We start from the raw sequence: 2,249 nt of genomic DNA, 5'->3' as shown, positions 1-2,249 counted from the left end.
TAATTCACTTCTCTTTTTCTCCCTGTCTCTCATTGTGTTTCCTCTCTGTTTCTCCTTTTCCATATTTTCACCTCTTTCCCTTGCCTCTTTCTGTCCCATTCCTCATTTCTTCCTCTTTCTCTCTTCACCCACCCCCCTCTTTCTCCCGTTCTCTCCTTACCCTTCTCTTCTTCTTCCTCCTCTCTTCTTTGTCTCCATCACCTTTTCTCTTATGCTCTATTTCCTCTCTCTCTCTCTCTCTTACCCTCCAGATCACCTCCCTCTGCCTTGATCACTGCTACCTGCAGGACTTATCTATTGTTGGCAAACTACTCTTACTGAGGTGGCTGTCTTTGGATGGAAATCAACTAACCACTTTGCAGGTAGGTAGCACAACTCTCCTCTTTTCAGAGACCATAATACTACTACTACTACCACCACCACCACCACAACCACTACTACTACTACTAGCATCACCACTACCACCACATCTACCACCATCATCATTGCCACTAATACTACCGCTGCTACTACTACTACTACTACTACTACTAACAGCACCATTACTACCACCACCACTACTACCACTACCACTACTGGGCTCACAATTGTAGGGTTGTGAATTCGATTCTTAGACTAGATAACATGTTAAGTCCTTGATTAACATTTTAGCATTTAACTTTTAAGCATTCAGATTACTCTGTCAAATGTAATGTTTATTTATTCGCATTGTTTTCAATTAATCATGCATTATCTTGTGGCTTCACGATTTCGATGATGTGATTACTTATTTTTAGAATAACAGGTGTAGGATGTTGGATCAGGCCCATTTGAACATGAAACAGGCAGAATATTGTGGCTGGATGTAGCCAGTTTAAATACTTTAGGATTAAACCTGCTATATTTGGCCAAAATATACTACCTGTTTTATGTTCAAATTGGTGAGAGCCAACCTCTCACACCTGTGCTACAATGTCTGTCTAAAAATAACCAATGAGGTCGTCAAAATCTCAAAGCTACAAGATAAGGCATGATTATTTCAAAACAATGTGAATAAATAACCATTAAATTTGACAAAATAATCTGTAAGTGAAAGGGTTAACACTTCATTGCAGGTTGTTGCAGTACAGTTAGCTAAACAATGAGTTCTGGAAGTAGCTGGAAGTGGGTTTAGTTTTGTGATGGAATGGTGTCCTGTTCAGTGGAGTTGGTCTTGTACTCTGAGATCCTTAAATGCCATGGAAATTGGGATAAACTCTTGCCAATGAATCTGTAAAATCAAGACAGATTTATCCACTGTTTACTCCCATGAATTACATCTATCAGTAGCACAAGTTCACATCTAAGAAGTGGAGGCTGTTAGGAGATAAGATCCATGTTTACTGACCTAATGCAGAGACAACATCCAAATATGAACGACTGACCTGCAGGTACCATGTCTATTTGACCATTTGTAGCTTCTTTTATACAGGACCCTAACCAAAACACCATAACTCATCTCACACGCAACATACAAATGTATTTTATGAATGCTATCATCTGCAATTTTCTAAGGATTAGAGGAGAGATTAATATATTTGAAATCATTATCAACATCATTGTTTAAGGTCCTTTAAATGCTTCTGATCAAAACATCATTACTCATCACATATCATCTGTAATTTTCTAGGAGAGATGATGATGATGATCATCATCATCATCATTTAATGTTTCCTTTTCCATACTGGCAAAAATATTAATTTTTGATTTTTACTGGCGGGATTCTTTTATTTTAATTTTAGAATCTGAAACAGTGCCTTTGTCTTGAAGAAATCTCAGCTGCCAACAACTGCATCAATCAGCTTGGAGATATTTCACAGTTGGTAAAATTACAGAAGCTGCATCTATCACACAACTATTTAGACAAACTAAATGCAAGTTGCCTAACAAATTTGGCCAAACTGTCCTATCTATCATTAGAAAATAACCTGTTTACTAGTCTGGAAAATTTCAACAAACTTACTAATCTGCAACATCTGTATTTGACCAACAACAAAATAGCTAATCCCAGAGAAATCATCAGTGTTAAGGTAAAAAAAAAAAAAAATTTTCCCGTTTTTAAAATAAAATTTAACACTGGACAACTTATTTTCAAATTTAAAACTAAATATAAACTGATTGGTTGTTGCAGTGACAAATGGTGCGTTCTACTGTAGCTTCAGATTGGAGAGTGTGTGTGTGTGTGTGGATGCATACATATATACATATACATATACATACATATATATATA

General features: G+C 36.5%; 1 protein-coding gene across 1 annotated transcript in view; it reads left to right on the top strand.

Annotated features, from left to right (window-relative positions):
• Positions 1-2,249, top strand: part of LOC106884215 (leucine-rich repeat-containing protein 9) — a 122,376-nt gene that overhangs the window by 75,430 nt on the left and 44,697 nt on the right. Inside the window, exons 22-23 of the mRNA XM_014935467.2 lie at positions 252-362; positions 1,761-2,048. Of these exons, the coding sequence (XP_014790953.1) occupies positions 252-362; positions 1,761-2,048 (399 nt within the window). The remainder of the gene's footprint in view (positions 1-251; positions 363-1,760; positions 2,049-2,249) is intronic.

This window comes from Octopus bimaculoides, chromosome 9 (genome assembly GCF_001194135.2).
Source record: "Octopus bimaculoides isolate UCB-OBI-ISO-001 chromosome 9, ASM119413v2, whole genome shotgun sequence".
Taxonomy (NCBI): Eukaryota; Metazoa; Mollusca; class Cephalopoda; order Octopoda; family Octopodidae; genus Octopus; species Octopus bimaculoides.
Note: the sequence above shows the minus strand (reverse complement) of the source record. Positions and strands in the feature narration are given on the sequence as shown.